We start from the raw sequence: 14,692 nt of genomic DNA on the forward strand, positions 1-14,692 counted from the left end.
AAAATATGGTAGGTGTTAAATTATTGATAAACTTTAAGGTATTCCAGGTGGTACAAAGAATACTATTGTCCTTGTATATTCTAGGTAAATTGATACTCAAGATATGGCACAAACGTAATGGGGACAAAAGATGACTTACTAAAATCAGCCAATCTGGAAAATGTTCCATGAGTTCAGGGAGGACCCAATACATACCCTGACGCATAATGAAAGCTTGATGATATCTATAAAAATTAGGAAAATTTACCCCTCCCGTCAAAATTGTTTTTTTGCAAAGATACTAAGGCTATTCTAGCAGTTTTACCCAGCCAAATACATTTTGTAAGTACCCCATATGATATGAGTGACTTTAGTTATACATTTTACAAAACAATTGAGGACAGTTTTTTCTGTCAACAAGTAGAATTGAGACAGACACACAGGTGAGGTAACAACATTAAATGGTACTGGGACAGACTGTTCTCTCACAGCTCAGAACAAAGTGTAATCTTCAAGTGTGACTCTTCCTGCACAGTGTGGTGTTCTGAGCTCTTCAGTTTAGAGAGTGATTTGGGGACAGAAATTCATCCCTGTCCTCTCCCTATCTAGCGAGCATAATTCATTTCTGAAGCATGCTTGTAATCCAAAGCACTCGTATATCAAAGTGAATTTCCCCATAAGAAATAATAGAAACTCAGACAATTTGTTCCACAACCCCAAAACATTAATACAAAATACTATATGTACTTGTATTGCAAGACCTCGCTCATTTAGAACAGCGTCAGAGAGAGAAGAACATAAGAATTGCCACTGCTGGGTCAGATCAGTGGCCCATCATGCTCAGCAGTCCGCTCACACGGCGGCCCGTAGTTCAAAAACCAGTGCCTTGAGTCTAGCCTTAACTGTTTACGTTCTGGTTCAGCAGGAACTTGTCTACCTTTGTCTTGAATCCCTGGAGGGTGTTTTCCCCTATAACAGCCTCCGGAAGAGCGTTCCATTTTTCTACCACTCTCTGGATGAAGAAGAACTTCCTTACATTTGTACGGAATCTATCCCCTTTTAACCTTGGAGAGGGTGAACAACCTGTCTTTATCTACTAAGTCTATTCCCTTCATTATCTTGAATGTTTCGATCATGTCCCCTCTCAGTCTCCTCTTATCAAGGGAGAAGAGGCCCAGCTTCTCTAATCTCTCACTGTACGGCAACTCCTCCAGTCCCTTAACTATTTTAGTCGCTCTTCTCTGGACCCTCTCGAGAAGTACCGTGTCTTTCTTCATGTACGGCAACAATATTTGTCTATGGCCAATCAGGGACTTCCTTAGACTCCTCGCTAAGGAAGTCCCTGATTGGCTGAGGTGCCACAGCCCCCCCCCCCACAAGGGAGGAGCCTGAGGCGCCTCAGCCAATCAGTGCCTTAGGCTCCTCTCCGTGCATCAGATGATGCATCGGGGCGTGACCTAAGGCCAGTATCGTGACAGAGCAGCAGGAGCAGGAGGACTTTGGGTTCCTCCTGCTCCCAAAGACGCTCACAGGAGGCCTGAGGAGCAGGAAGGACCGGGCACCCCTCCTGCTCCCAACGATTCTAAAGGTATGGGGAGGGGGGTAGGCCGGGCCCGGTCAGCCGGATGGCCTACTATATGGAGGGAGGTGGGCCGGGCCGGGCCCGGCCAGGTGATGTTTGAGATGGCAGGAGGGAGTTGGCTTCCCTCCTGTCTTGTGTTCGGTGGGGCATCGGGCGCGGGGGCCGGGGCATCCTCGCATGGGGCATTTTTTAGGGGTTTGGGGAGGGAGGAGGCACTTCGGGGGTGGGCTTTTTTTATTTTTTATTTTAACCGAGCAGTTATTTTGAGTTTGTAATACACGCAAAATATCTGCCCGATTAAAATGAAAAATAAAAAAAAGCTGTCAGAAGCCCTGACAGCAGTGACAGGAGGCTGCTTCTCCTGTCGCTACTGTCAGGGCTGAAACCGATCCGTGCAGTCAGTTAGGGGCGTGTCTCCAATCACCTCCATTTGCATGCAGATGGTTAGCGAAGAGGTCAGCCTGCCTCCAATCGCATACGGATCGGAGGGTTAGTGAATCTAGCCCAAAGTTAGACAAGTTCCTGCTGAACCAGAACATACGCAGGTAAGGCTAGACTCAATTAGGGCACTGGTCTTTGACCTAAGGGCCGCCGGGGGAGTGGACTAATGGGCATGATGGACCACTGGTCTGACCCAGCAGTGGCGATTCTTATGTTCTTATTTAAAAATGTGCTATTTAAAAATTGCCCACCCATCCTGCCAGGTAATAGTATGCATTCACTATTCTTAGAGCTGATGTGACTGTCAGGATCTATTATTTTACTGACACTGCAGCAACTCTTTCCTGCCCCCTGCTTCCCAGAAGCTGTTGCACTAGGTTGCCACCTAGTCTTGTCAAAGAAATGAGCCAGACCTAAGAGAGTCTGAAAGGACTGCAATGCCTGGTCACATAGAGCTATCTGACCACTACCAGTATTTTATTACTCATAACCATTTGCTAATTTAACTTTTTTTTTTTTTCCTAGGCTCTCCATGTGAGATCCCTTTCAAGACAGTGAATGGAGATTTTGTATGCTCAAAGGATAAAGTGGGTATTAACTGCACATTGCAGTGTAAGGCAGGCTATTCTTATCCAGAAGGCTCTACTGAAAATTACTATTGTGTTTATGAGGAAGGTGTCTGGAAACCACCCCACTCCACAGACTGGCCAGACTGCTCCTGTAAGTTTTAGTTTTAATCCTTGGCGATTATAAATGCCGTCTTTTTCTTGTCTTGACCGGGATAGCCATGCAGATGGTAACCCGAAATTGGAAGAACTACGACCGCCTAAATTTTCCTTTTTGGTAGGCAAATTTATGCTCAATCTATAGATATAAAAAAATGAATGCCGATAGTTTGGGGCACAGTAATTTATTTAAAGGGGGAGGGAGCTATTTCTGTCCTAATTTGACTTTTGAGTATGTCCACCAGGAGTGAGAGGAGGGTGGAAGGATATTTGTAATCTGAATAGGGTAAGGTTATTGGGATGGTCCATGTTTCTGTGTTTTATTAAATAATTATTGGGTGGGGGTGGGGGGGAGAAAATGGTTGGTTATGCATATTTGTAAGTTGAATGTGCTTTTATTAACTTACTAGTGTTATAGTCCGTTACATTAACGGATGCTAGAGTGTGTGTGTCTGTTTATTTCTTTCTTTCTCTCTCTCTCTCCTTAGCCACTTTCTGTATTTCTGTCTTTCTTTGTGTCTTTATTTTTCCTCTGCTGTCCACCCATTCTCCCTACCTTTTACCTTACCTGTGTCCACCACCACCCCTTCACTGCTTCCCTTATCCAGCAGCAGTCCTTCCTTTTTTTAATCTCCTCCCTGTCCAGCAGCACCTCTTTCCTGTCCCCCCTGTCCAGCAGTAGACCTCCCTTCCTTTTTCTTCCCCCGTCTCTTCCCCTGTCCATCAGCACCTCTTTTCTGTCCCCCTGTCCAGCAGTAGGCCTCCCTTCCTTTTTCTTTCCCCCCCCCCCCGGTCTCTTCCCCTGTCCATCAGCACCTCTTTCTTGTCCCCCTGTCCAGCAGTAGGCCTCCCTTCCTCCCCCCCCCCCCGTCTGTTCCCCTGTCCATCAGCACCTCTTTTCTGTCCCCCTGTCGAGCAGTAGGCCTCCCTTCCCCCCCCCCCCGTCTCTTCCCCTGAAAAAATTTCAGCCCTGAGCACAGAACCCTGTCCAGTCTTGCAATATGAGTTTTCAAAACCTCAAAAAGCTAACAGACTCCAAAGAGCAAAAAAACAGAAGCGAGGGAAGGCCATTTGGATTTTCTGCTCTGATTTTGAAAGTGACATGATGAAGTTTAAACCACGCGTTTGGATGCTGATCAGGAGGCGATGGGAATGAAGGAGAGACTGGGGAATGTTAGTGGGAGACGTGGGGACAGCGAACACCCCAGAGGTGGACGGATGAGACAGCTGGAGCAGACATGCTGGAGAAACCGGGGCATGGAGGAGTGAAAAGCCCAGAGGGAACAGAGGGATTCAGGCAATGATGGGGCTGAAGAGTTCCTGCTGCAGAGAAAGGCCCTCACCTCGGCCGGCTGTTGCTCCCTCCCTCTCTAGCTCACCCGCCACTTCCCCCACCAAAGCGCAGCTTCCCAATCTCTTACCACCTGAAGCCGACATCCGGGAGAGACAGTGAGGAGATTTGCGCTGCCATCAGAAGCCGACAGCCTCCGCGCCGCCTGAAGCCGACATCGGGGAGAAATTTGGAGATTTGGTCTGGCCTGCTCCCTGCTCGCCTTGTCGTATTGTACTTTTTAGTTGAAAGACGCAGCGGCGGCTCCTCTCATGATCCCCATCTGCGTCGGAAGTCCAGACCGAACAACAAATGATAAACAGAACCCTAAGCGCGCATGCGCACTCCTATCTGCGGGGCCCTACAGCTCACGGAAAACCGGCGCACACAGTGGGAATGCGCATGCGCGGCTAGCCTTTTATTATATAAGATTATATGAAGTTTAGAAAATCAGTAAAGAATTTTAAAAAAATCCTGGGCGATTGTGTGTTCTGGCTGTTTTTAGATAGAAATTTCTGCTTAAAGATATCTGATTATTTAGAAGATCATGGTAGGTTGGATGAGGGACAATGAGGATTTTGTAGAGGACATAGTACTTAATTAGTGCTAGTAGCAGTCACATATTTCATCTTGAGGTAATTGGCAAATGGATATAAGGTGTTATTGGTCCTACTTGACCTATCTGTTGCATTTGCTGTAGGAAATTATGAGCTTTTGAAGACTAGATGTGCACAGGTAGGTTCAAATGGGGCTGTTTTAAAATAACTGCTCCATTCTAAAGAGATAAAAGTTTTATGGTAGAGATGCAGGAAGAAAGAGGTCATGTTGGGACAATTAGAATTGTAAGTATATATTATGGTTCTTTGCTTGTGCCTTTCCTTTCTAATATCTTCATCCAGCTACTGGATGAGATTTTCAGGCAGTTTGGGCTGGAGTTTATAATCCTGCTGGGAAAAGGAGTAGATGAAGAAATTAGACAGATGTCACCTATGTAAGTCTTGGGTAAGTGCTGAATTGATTTAAATCTAGCAGTTTGGTGGTAAGTGCAGGGAAAACAAAAATGCTGAGAATTGGAAAATGAAGTGGGGAAAAAACTGATTTTGGATATAGAGGGGATTGGGATCTCAAAAAGTTAGGAATGTGTTAGGAATTTAGAGGTAAATTTTTCTAAGAATTCAGTTTTAAGTTGTATGTACAAGAGATGTTTAAGAAAGCATCTGGGAAGTAGGTAAGAGACCTTAAGCCTTTTAACCTTGCAGGTTTTGACAACTGTGACTGTTTTGATAGCCTCATTTACCTTGGACTATTGCAATGCAATATTGTTGGACTTTTTTAAAAGGGGTGCTGGTTCAGAACGCAGCCATGAGGCTGTTACTGGAGAGATCCCATAAGAACAGGATTTCACCATTGTTAAGAGAACTTTGACTACAAATTCATGTGAGAATCAAATTCAAGGGATTGATTGTGACAATCAGGGTCCTAGGGGAAATTGTCCAGAGTATTTGAATGAAAAATTAAGTCAGTACGTGCCAGGGAGGTGTTTACAGTCCAACTATTCATGAGGTGAAAGAGGGGCAACTGTACAATAGTGTACCTATATTTAGGTGCCTAGTCTATTAGGAAATTAGGTACAGTCGACTCCACCTAAGTGCACGTCGGTTAAGCGCACGCTTCGGTTATCCGCACCCTACCATCATGGTCCTATTATTTTTACATTAAAGTCAATGGACGTAAACTTCGGATATTTGCAATTCGGATAAGCACCCAATCCACTTATGCGCACTGATGTCATAGGTCCAACCTCTATTCTTTCACATTCTGTTCACTCTGGTTAAATGCAATCACATAGAAACATAGAAATAAACGGCAGATAAGGGCCACGGCCCATCAAGTCTGCCCACTCCAGTGACCCTCCCTATCTATCTTTGCGGATCTGAATGGGAATGGCTAGGCTTCACACAGCAGCATAAGCTGGGAAAGTGAGTGCTGGGATAGCTGGGAAAGTGAGTGCTCCGCTTCCACTGAAGGGCATAGCTTTCCTATACTTTAGGCTCCAGCAGCCCACGTGCCATATTTAAACTGAGCAGGCTTAGCTACAGCCTCCCTCTACCATCCCCCCCCCACTCCTATTAAGCGCACACTCCTTTAAAGCACACGTGATGACCCGGTCCGAGGGGCTTGCACTTAAGCGGAGTCGACTGTACCTACTTTATAGAATACTAGCTTAACAGCTTATATAAACGCCTGTAATTTAGGTGCAAACCCCTTATTGTCAGCCATAGAGCAGTCATTACAAATTCCATTTTCTTTCCCAGGCCGGAAAGGAGATAAATCCAAAATTCACTTTTTTCCTTTATCCCAAAACCCTGTTCTGGTACTTAAGGGTTCACCCCTTCGACAACCACCTTCCCTTGAGCACCTAGTCTGCATTTAGGAGACTAAAAGGAGGCAAAAGACCCCCTTTCCTCCAAAATACCACAATTTATGGACACAGGAGCCTTATTCCACCACCCTTGACTACCTTCCAATGGAGAGAATGAATACACAATCCACTTCTTTTCCATTCAATCATCATTACATACAGTAAGTGTATATATATGAAAAATGAATGAAAAAATTGCATTATAATTAGTACTATTATGGGGTGGGGTTAGAGGCGGAGCTTTGACAGGGCTTTTGAGCACTCCCAATCATTTTGAAAAGTTGGCTCCTATGAACAGGGTCATGTAGTTATAAGCTTCCCACTTATTTCAGCTTTTATAAAAAGAAACAGCATCTTGTCTCTAGACTTTCTACCCGAGAGATTGAAGAAAATTAAAGCAAAACTTTTTTCTCATTAGATTCTTGATTCATTCTTATTTATTTTTCAATATTTTACCTCATTGTATTCTGGGTATTTAGGCCCGCTGTGGCGATGTTCAGTTCAGTATAATTTTATGCTGACATTTAGATCTTGATAGGGTATGATGAGATTTATGAAGATTAAATTAAATTTCTCAATATGCCTCTACCAGTGGGTGCTGACAAGTTCTCAGCCCAATTAACCAACTTCCTAAATTCTGAGCGTTATTTTGCCACTGTAGCTGAAAAGTGTGTTATCTTATTTTGTTAAGGGCCAATTTGCAGAAACAAAATTCAACTTTTTAACATTATTTAGATTATTGATTAAACCATGTCCACGTCATTTCTTCTTACTTGGGCTGAGAACTTTTCAGCATTCCCTCATATTTGGCCTTTGTAGCCTCTGCTGTAGCTTTGAATATTATTTTCTTTGTTCATTTGCCTTCCCAAGAGCTGTTCACTATGGCCTTCCAGTCCTTAAATTGGGTTTTGAGCCCTTTATTATTTAAATGATGATGGGTACTTACTTCCATTAGATGATCTTGAAAGGTCAAGATTATCAGATTAAAAGTGCCCAGACTGAAGGTAATTATTATAGAAGCAGAAGGATTTGCACTATCACTGATCACCTACTAATCAGTAAAAGTTATTTTGTTTTCATGTTTTTCAGTAAATCGTTTTGCAAATCATGGATACAAGTCCTTTGAAATGCTCTATAAGGCAACTCGATGTGACGACACCAATTTTCTAAAAAACTTTGCTGATACTTTCCAGAGTACTCTTGGTAAAATGGTAGGTTAGTAATAGGATTATTTTATGAATTGAAGTGCACCGGTTAGAGAATCGCACCTGATCCCTTCCCATCAGCTAATTGTGGCAAGGGAGTCCCCCTGCCGCGATCAACCGAGTGATTGCAGCAGGGAAAACCTCCCTGCTCCAATGAACTTAGCTGGCAGGATGGATGCCCTGTTCCTCCCACCACCACCCCTGATCCCCCACCCGACACTGTGGCAGGAAGGATGCCCAGTCCCTCCTGCCGCCACCCATGAGTCCCTCGACGAAGTCTCCTGGCAGGAGGGATGTCCACTCCCTCCTGCTGCTGGCCCTGTTGATCCCCCAAACCCCAGACACTCCCCAACACCCACCCGACATTCCTCAACACCCACCCGACACTCCCAATACACCTCGATATTCACCAATACAACCCAACACTCCTTGACATTCTCCAAACATTTACCAACACACACTGACACTCTCTCACACCCTAACATCTCTCTTGATACTTCCCGACCCCCCCCCCCCATATTCTAAAGGTATGGGAGGGGGTTCGTGATGGATGTTGGGGAGTGTCAGGTGAGTGTTGAGGGGTGTCAGGGTGTGTTGGGGAATGTCGGGTGGGTGTTGGGGAGTGTCGGTTCGGGGGATTGACGGGGCCGGTGGCAGGAGGGAGTGGGCATCAATCCTGCCAATTGGATGTGGGAGGGAGGAGTATCAGGGGTTCAGGGATTAATGGGGTCGGTGGCAAGGGGTAGTGGACATCCCTTCTGCCAATTGAATGTGTGTGTGGGGGTGTTGGGAGTGTCAGGGCATCGACAGGGTCAGCAGCAGGAGGAAATGGACACCACTCTTGCCACGGACAGTGTTGGGTGGGGGCCCGGAGTGGCGGCGGGAGTGGGCATCCCTCCTGCAAGCCACTTCATGGGAGACGAGTGCCCAGCCACGGCCACTCAGCTGATCGTGGCAGTGAAATTTCATTGCTGTGATCAGTATTGTGTACTATTTGAAATGTAGATCAGCTTTTTGTTGGCCCACATTTCAGGCGCCTATTGTGGCCCTAGGAAGACACCTAGGGCTGATTAAGCTCACCCAAGGCCGCTTCTGGGCGAAACTACACCCAGCTTTGGGCAAACCTAAGCATCTATAGGTGCCACCCTGCACCTACGACAGCCGCCTATAGTGTAGGCGACCTGCCTCAGGTTGTTTTGTTTTTTTTAGAAAACGTGTGTTTCGATTGGCTGGTTAGACAGCAGTAGGACGCCTACTGCTGCCTGTAATTGGGATGCTGTTTATAGAATTTGCTCCATATTGTTTCATCTGCCATATTCATTGTTGACTTCCTTTCACTTAAAATATCAATAAACTTATCTGCAAGAAGAATGATGGAATGAGATAGCTCCTCCAAGAGGCCCATTCTATGAAATTTAGAGCTAAATTCTAAGGCGCATTTCATTTAAGAATAAATGTGCATATGTATCTTCAAGTCTTCATAAATCAAACACAAAGTACAATGATACATTTAAAAAGGCGGTAATAATTTCATACAGTATTCATTGTCATTGTAGATTTTGCATACCTGCAGTGATAATGGCAATTAGTTTCAAGAATTGAAAAGATACCATGTTGTAAGTAAACGTCTTGACTTGGGGTGTCTCAGAGTACATTTTGCAACACTAGCCTAACAAGCTCTGGCACGCAGTGTATCCTGTATTCAGACAACTCATCTTGCTCTGACACAATGAAGGAAATTTAACTCTTGAAAACTACTGTGTACTGTTTAAATCCACTGTAACAGAACTGTTTCATCAGAAAATAACTTTCAGAAAGATAGTCACAGATATATTGTTGGTCCAAGAAAAACATACTACCTACTGAACAGTTTTACTTGTTGGCTCCTATTTCCAAGATAGCTAATCTCAGATATCGTAAGGTAGTTAAACAGAAAGGTGTCAACTTGTATGCTGTTCTTTATTGTTACCCAGCACAGTAGATATTCATTCTCCCATGTCCCTCAGTCTTCCATACCTAGCTTATATTACCTATTCCAAGCTACTACTAGTGAACCAGAAGTACCACTTACTACTACAAACAGTTTCTGATGATTAGATAAAGAAATCAGGACTCTGGCTCATTTGGAGTGGATGATTCTTTGCTCCCACAGCATTACTTTGACTTGGAGTTATATTTAAAGATGTCCTAACAGTTCTGCAGTCTTTTCTTCTTTCTTTTTCTCAGAATTGTGGTTTTATTTTGCTTTCCTTTCAGCTAAAACCTTGGTCTTTTGGTTCATAGTCAAATGCGCGCGTGGACAAATGCGCGAAGACAAGTGATCTGCGCACGCGTGCTCAGCATTTTATTATTATATATAAATAACCGTGTAGTCGCGCTTTTATACAGCGCCCTATTTTTGCTACACTCGTTTATCTTGCAATTCACTAGCGTGCATCTTATATAGCTTAAACCATTAGCGTGGAAGCCACAAGGGAGGTGAAATTATGCGAGTGCACGAACAACGAAACTTTGATCTGAGCAAGCGTGCTCAACGTTTTATTATCATACACTCGCTTATCTTGCGATTCCATTGTGCGCATCTTGTATAGCTTTCAACTGTAAACCACGTTCTAAAGTAAGGAAATGAAAATATAAACATACCTGCAAATGAAGAAATTTGGAAGTAGTGTCACTCTCACCAAAGGCGAGTGAAATCCACGTAAGAAAAATACTCGTTATAGAGCAAGTTCTAGCAAGACCAGACCTTTACCTATAACAGACACAGTCAGGCAACGAAAGAAAGGCGGGCTGTTCTCAGCATATATAGAAGGAGCAAACGTAACCATAGTAACGAAAATGCATTCACGTGACTTATATTCAAAGCACAAAGAGCTAGGTAGCCATAGTGATAAACATTCACTTGCAAAACACCGTCACGTTTACGTGAACGTGGGCGTGATTTATTTACATGAAGGTGTGCTGTGGCAGGGACCTCGTGCAGCGCGATAGAAATTACATTACGTGATTTCTATTCTGCCATTACCTTGTGGTTCAAGGCGGATTACATAAGATTTACCAAGAGGTTACAAGAGTTGTAACTTTACATAAGAATTGTCATAGGAATTACATAAGAATTGTCGGGACTTGAGGTGGGTGTTGGGTAATTGGAAACATTTTAGATTTGAAAGGGGTAGAGATTGTGGTAGGTGGAGTTTGGGAAGCAGCTAGTCATGTTAAATAGGTTTTATGTATTTTTTGAAGAGTAAGGTTTTTCATCTTACAACAAGTGCATAAATATTAAACAATTGACACTGAAAACATCACTTGAAATTCTATCATTATATAATGGTAATATATATATTTTAATCCCTTCCCTCCCACCCTTCCTAAATTCTTTATTCAATTTTTCATCTTACATCTTTGACGCGCAGCCCCTGATTGGATAAGGCCCGACTTAGTGCAGGAAGAGGCGGTCGGAGCATACCGCAAGTGATTTCCTGCACTCGCGGTGCTCCGGCTGCTCTCCCGCTGCCCTCTTCAGTCTCCCCCATGAAAACCTGTATTCACGGTTTTTCAAGATTTGCGGGGGTTCCTGGAACGGAATCCCTGTGAATATCAGGGGAGTACTGTAGTAGTAAGTGGGTTTGGAGAATTCCTGGGGATTTGTGGGAGTTGCAGTGGTAAATTGGCCAGTGAAAACTAAAGAACATTTGTGGCTAATCTTTGTTCTCTGTGCCTGATTCAATATAGCTTAAACAAAACATTTGCTTGTGATCCCAATCATATGTGATTTATGAAGCAAACAATTTACCATAAGCATGGAAAAATCTTTTTCTCTGTGTCATCTGATAGAGCATAGTATGGTGAGTACTCCCCAGTGTTCATGTAGAAGATTTGGAAAACATACATCTGCGATGGGTTGGTCTAACCATCTGCTCTTTCCACATAGGACCAGCTCAGTCCTCTTTTTTTTCCATAGACCAGTGAGAACATATTTTTGTCTCACTCCACAGCTCACGTCTTGCAATCTTTGTGAGTGTCTCATGCAAGGCCAGTGCTTTCTCTTCCTTTTATTTTCACTAGATAGTAAACTGGTATATTCAGGGAAGTGGGTGGTCAGATATGTGAGTGACTTTGGAAAGAGGTCTGATATGGGGGAAGCCTTCGGTGGGGAGGGTAGGAGGGAGCAGCTCCTGAAAATCACTCAAGCTCTAAAAATTAGGCTGCAAGCATTGGGCTGTGGCTTAGCAGCCCAATGTCCTAAGTACTACAAATAGTCTAACTTTTATCGCATCTTAATAAATACCATTTCCCCAGCCTTTTTGCTAATAATATGCATTAATGGGATTATCATACACTAGCATGATAATACATTTTAGTAAATCTAACCTTAGAATGGACTGAAATTTGTCAGCGAAAGTACATTGCTAAGAAATGCAAGGTCATGCATTTGGTCTGCAAAAACCCAAAGGAATGGTACAGTTCAGGAAGTGAAGTACTTTGTGTACGAAAGAAGAGTTGATCTTGGGTGTGATGTTATGTGATGATCTTACGGTGACCAAACAGGTTGAAAGATGATGTCGAAAGCTAGAAGAATGCTAGGGTGCATAGAGAGAGGTATGACCAGTAGGAAAAAGGAGATATTGATGCCCCTGTTTAAGACTCTGGTGAGACCTCATTTAGAATATCGTGTACAATTTTAGAGATTGCACCTTCAAAAAGATATAAATAGGATGGAGTCGGTCCAGAGGAAGGCTACTAAAATGTGGTCTTTGCCATAAGGCATATGGGGACAGACTTAAAGATGCTGTGGATGGGCCATTTGGCCTTTATCTACCATCATGTTTCTATGTTTCTAAAGACTCCTTTCCTTTTTACAGGTCCCATCATTTTGCAATGATGTTGATGATGTTGACTGTCGATTAGAGGATCTACCTCATAAACAATGCCTGGAATATAATTATGATTATGAGAATGGCTTTGCAATTGGTAATGTGAATAGTTTAAAATAACACAATGGATAAATATAATACTACAGTGGTACCTTTGTTTATGAGTGCACCGGTTTGCGAGTGTTTTGCAAGACGAGCAAAACATTCGCAAAATCGGCGCCTCAGAAACCAAGCTTGCCTCGATTTGTGAGCGGCGCCCCCCGCAATCCGGCACCCTTCCCCCCCATGATCCGGCACCCCCCCCTGGCGATCTGAAGTCCCCCAGACCCACCCAAACAGGCTTCTTACTTCCATCTCGGCCTCGGCACCAGCATGTCCTGTGCGTTGGTGCCGGTGCCCGAAGATCGGCCTCTTCTTCTTTGCTGGGCCTTGAGCATCTGTGCATGCTCAAGGCCTGCAAGTTCATGCTCTCTCCGAGATCTCCGAGAATCTCGGAAAGAGCGTGAACTCGCAGGCCTTGAGCATGCACAGATGCTCAAGGCCCAGCAAAGAAGAAGAGGCCGATCTTCGGGCACCGGCACCAACGCACAGGACATGCCGGTGCCGAGGCCGAGATAGAAGTAAGAAGCCTGTTCGAGTGAGTCTAGGGGACTTCAGATCGCAGCAGAGGGGGGTGCTGGATCGCAGCGGGGGGTGCCGAATCGCAGTGGGGCGGGGGACTGAATTGTGGCGGGGGGGGGCGGATCGCGGGGGGGAGGGGGGTCGGTTCTCGTGGGGGGATGGGGGTGGGTGGGAACGAATCAAGCTAGTTTCCCTTAGTTCCCTATGGGGAAACTCGCTTTGATATACGAGTAGTTTGGTTTATGAGCATGCTTCTGGAACGAATTATGCTCGTAAACCAAGGTACCACTGTATATTGTTTGTGCATTTATTTCCAGTTAAATTGTGGGATCATCAGAAAATATAATCAAGATAGAAAGAGGATAAAAACGGAGTTTACCCCAACAACTTTAGTGTTGTAAATGTGATGTAACTTGTATTAAAAACCAAACAAAACAAGTGTTTAAAATTTAAAACTTTATTTTGCTGTTTTATTTTTCATCCAGTGAGGTTATTTCATGCATAGCACAACTTCCTTCCTCAAAGATTTGCCACATTTATCTCTCTACACTTACATTTATCCCTGTTATTCTAGACCCAGGTCTGGGGATTAGAGATCGTCCAATCATAGTAATTGGTGGATAATGAGAACAAATCAAGGGGCTTCTACTTTAACTTGTCTCACATGGGTGTAGTTAAACTTGTTTCCATCTGCAGAAAGTAGGTTCAACATTAAGGTGTGCTTCCTTATTTATTTATTGGGATTTATTTACTGCCCTTTTATAAGAATTCACTCAAGGTGGTTACAGTTGGTGTTCAGTTTAATTATATTACTGTATAAATCAAAAACAGTTGCATTTTACTACCACTCTGAGCTTTAAGTGAGGTAACAAGAGGATATGCTATATTTGTTTTTCATTTACTTCCCAAAACAAGCAAAACTATTCTAAAAATTATGCGTAGCTTTACATATTTAGAAACAGCACATGTTTGGCCAAAAATTAATATTAACAAAACTGTTTTCATATGAAATACCGTAGTCTTGATATAACATGAATTCATTTTTTTTCTTAATCTTATTTTTCATTCTTGTATTTAATGATTTCTAGGCCCTGGCGGTTGGGGTGTGGCAAACAGGTTGGACTATTCATATGATGATTTCCTAGATGTAATACAGGAAGATCAAAGACAGAAACACATCTCTAGTTATCCTAAATCTGCATCTCTGCGGGTGAAGAGACATAAAAAATTTAACATGCCAATGACAGACCAGAAAATAAAATTAATTTTTAATATCACGGGTAAGGAAAGAATCTTGTTACTCATGTATTCTAAGGCCAGAATCAAGCAAACTAAGGGGTTCCTGTACTAAGCTGTGTTAGGCAGCTTGCATGAATTTTACTGTGTGGTAGACATTAGTGCATCCCAACACTAACATCTACTGTGTGTTAAAACCAGCAACGTGCTATATATAAAAACACATTAGCTGCTTAATATCAGTAGTGGACAGGTTGAAGGTGTGGCTGGCTGTGTC

General features: G+C 43.6%; 1 protein-coding gene across 2 annotated transcripts in view; it reads left to right on the forward strand.

Annotated features, from left to right (window-relative positions):
* SVEP1 (sushi, von Willebrand factor type A, EGF and pentraxin domain containing 1) overlaps positions 1–14,692 on the forward strand; it is a 430,677-nt gene that overhangs the window by 148,957 nt on the left and 267,028 nt on the right. For both annotated transcript variants that reach the window (XM_033926500.1, XM_033926511.1), the window contains exons 12-15: positions 2,528–2,722; positions 7,569–7,690; positions 12,547–12,655; positions 14,268–14,459. In XM_033926500.1, coding sequence (XP_033782391.1) covers positions 2,528–2,722; positions 7,569–7,690; positions 12,547–12,655; positions 14,268–14,459 — 618 coding nt within the window. The remainder of the gene's footprint in view (positions 1–2,527; positions 2,723–7,568; positions 7,691–12,546; positions 12,656–14,267; positions 14,460–14,692) is intronic.

Source organism: Geotrypetes seraphini, chromosome 1 (assembly GCF_902459505.1).
Source record: "Geotrypetes seraphini chromosome 1, aGeoSer1.1, whole genome shotgun sequence".
Taxonomy (NCBI): domain Eukaryota; kingdom Metazoa; phylum Chordata; class Amphibia; order Gymnophiona; family Dermophiidae; genus Geotrypetes; species Geotrypetes seraphini.